Source organism: Protobothrops mucrosquamatus, unplaced genomic scaffold (assembly GCF_001527695.2).
Source record: "Protobothrops mucrosquamatus isolate PMUCROS unplaced genomic scaffold, P.Mucros_1.0 scaffold5319, whole genome shotgun sequence".
In the NCBI taxonomy this organism is placed as follows: domain Eukaryota; kingdom Metazoa; phylum Chordata; class Lepidosauria; order Squamata; family Viperidae; genus Protobothrops; species Protobothrops mucrosquamatus.
The window spans coordinates 4039-6173 of record NW_015391184.1 but is presented as its reverse complement, the minus strand read 5'-3'; the positions used below and the strand labels follow the sequence as shown (position 1 = coordinate 6173).

Genomic DNA, 2135 nt, shown 5'->3' with positions numbered 1-2135 from the left:
GGCTGATTACTCGTAATTTACGGTTTAGCACAAGTGAGGAACCTCTGTGGAAGGAAGCCAATTGTTATAGCCTGGGGTGTGCTTCGCGTGCTGTGAACTGTGATCCTTCTGCCTTGAGCACACCAAGGTTGCATGAGATACCAACCACGTTATCAGCTATCTTTCTCTAGAGACAACCACCGCAGATTCTTGGAGGTCACTTTAGCTTTCCTAAACTTCACCATTATTTCTCAACCGTGGCTACTTGAAGATGTGTGGATTTCAATTCTCACACTTCCACAACCCCAATCTTTAAGTGGCCAAGGTTGAGAAGGTTGAGAAAATTCCCAGTCGCTTGCTGATCCAGGAATTGTGTTGGGCCATATTGGGAACATGTCCGGTTGGGGAGGCCCCGTGGTTGCCCCAGACCTGACCAACCGTGCCCTTCCTTGGCAGGGCAGAGTGCCTTCAGCGCGGCGTCTCTCCGTCCCAGGCCCAGGGGCTGGGCTCCAACCTGGTGACTGAGGTGAGGGTTTACAACTGGTTCGCCAACCGCCGTAAAGAGGAAGCCTTCAGGCACAAGCTTGCCATGGACAGCTACAATGGCTCCCAGCCCAGCTCCGTGCCCACCTTGGGCTCTCATGGCTCCTCCTCTCTCCAGCCAGCAACTCCTCTGTCCCCAGGCAAAGTCCACGGTGAGTGCCAGGTTGGGGGGGGGGCAGGGCAGAGGGAGACGTTCAGGGTCCAGCACATATGAAGAACATAGGAAGAACGGTTGCTGGAATTGGTTAAGTCTAATTTAATAAAAAGAAAGACTAGAGCAGTGGTGGCGAACCTATGGCACGGGTGCCAGAGGTGGCACTCAGAGCCCTCTCTGTGGGCACGGGTGCCATCGCCCCAGTCCTAGGCCTTCAGCTGGGTTTTATAAAACCTTTTCACTTTAGGCCTCCGCCACTGTGTACACACAAAAAAAAGGTTCAATCAATCAGTCAATTTCAACTTCTCACGGGAAAAAAAAAGATCTTGCAAAGTTGGAATTGATTGATTGAACTTTTTAGTCCCACCCAGTCTGCCGTTACCACAGCAGCCACGCCCACCCAATGGGTCACACCCAGCCAGTGGGCCACACCCAGCCAATGGGCCACACCCACCTGGCACCCGACGATGCATAAGTGGGTTTTGGGTTGCAGTTTGGGCACTCGGTCTCTAAAAGGTTCGCCATCACTGGACTAGGGGGTGACATGATAGCAGCATTCCAGTATTTGAGGGGCTGCCCCAAAGAGGAAGGGGGGTCCACCTGTTCTCCAAAGCCCCTGAACGCAGGACAAGAAGCAATGGATGGAAACTTAATCAAGGAGAGAATCAACCTAGAACTAAGGAGAAACTTCCTGACAGTTAATACAATTAATCAGTGGAACAACCTGCCTCCAGAAGTTGTGAATTCTCCAACACTGGAAGTCTGTGGCCTGCTACCGGTCCGCAGGCAGTGGGCAAGAGAGCAAAGCTCAATTTGTGCAGGCACGGGATTAGGTTACGCACGTGAAACCATCCCCTCCCCCCGCCGCCATCGCGGCCAGTCCGTGGAGCCAGAAAAGTTGTGGCCCGCTGCCCTAAGGGGACTGGCATACTTCCCATATAAAAAATAAAACATATTGAGCACGCCAGTGATTAGTTTCCAAATACCGTTTGCCCCTGGCTGAGCAAGAAGACACAGGTCAGCCAGCATGCCAAAGAGCTATCCTGGGGGCAAAAGCATGTGGCAGGAAACCCCCTCCCCAGTTTGCCTTCTGGGGCACAGGGGTTTTGTCCCTGGCCATGCTCACCAAGGCATCCGTTCGATGTTGCGGTTGTCGTTTCAGAACCTTCTCCTCTCCAGCAGCAGCAGCAGCAGCAACAAGGTCTCTCCTTCTCGGACGCGGGCATGAGGTACGGCCAGCAGCCAGTCAGCGAGGCCAGTTCCTCCAACAACAGCCAGCACAATTCCATCGCCACCACCCAGGCCATCCTGCACCAAGCCAGCTCCCCCAGCCTCTGCTCCAGCTCAGGACCAGACACCAAGCTGGTGAGTGAAAGGTGCCCGAGACCCTGCTGGGGCCAGAAGGGAGACCCTCTGGCTGGATTCTCAGAGCCGGCCAGCGGGAGAGAGGCTGCCCCCC

General features: G+C 54.5%; 1 protein-coding gene across 1 annotated transcript in view; it reads left to right on the top strand.

Moving 5' to 3' along the window:
• HNF1A (HNF1 homeobox A) overlaps window positions 1-2135 on the top strand; it is a gene marked incomplete at its 3' end in the record, with an annotated part of 18889 nt that overhangs the window by 13389 nt on the left and 3365 nt on the right. The window contains 2 exon segments of the mRNA XM_015829051.1: window positions 436-674; window positions 1839-2041. Coding sequence (XP_015684537.1) covers window positions 436-674; window positions 1839-2041 — 442 coding nt within the window.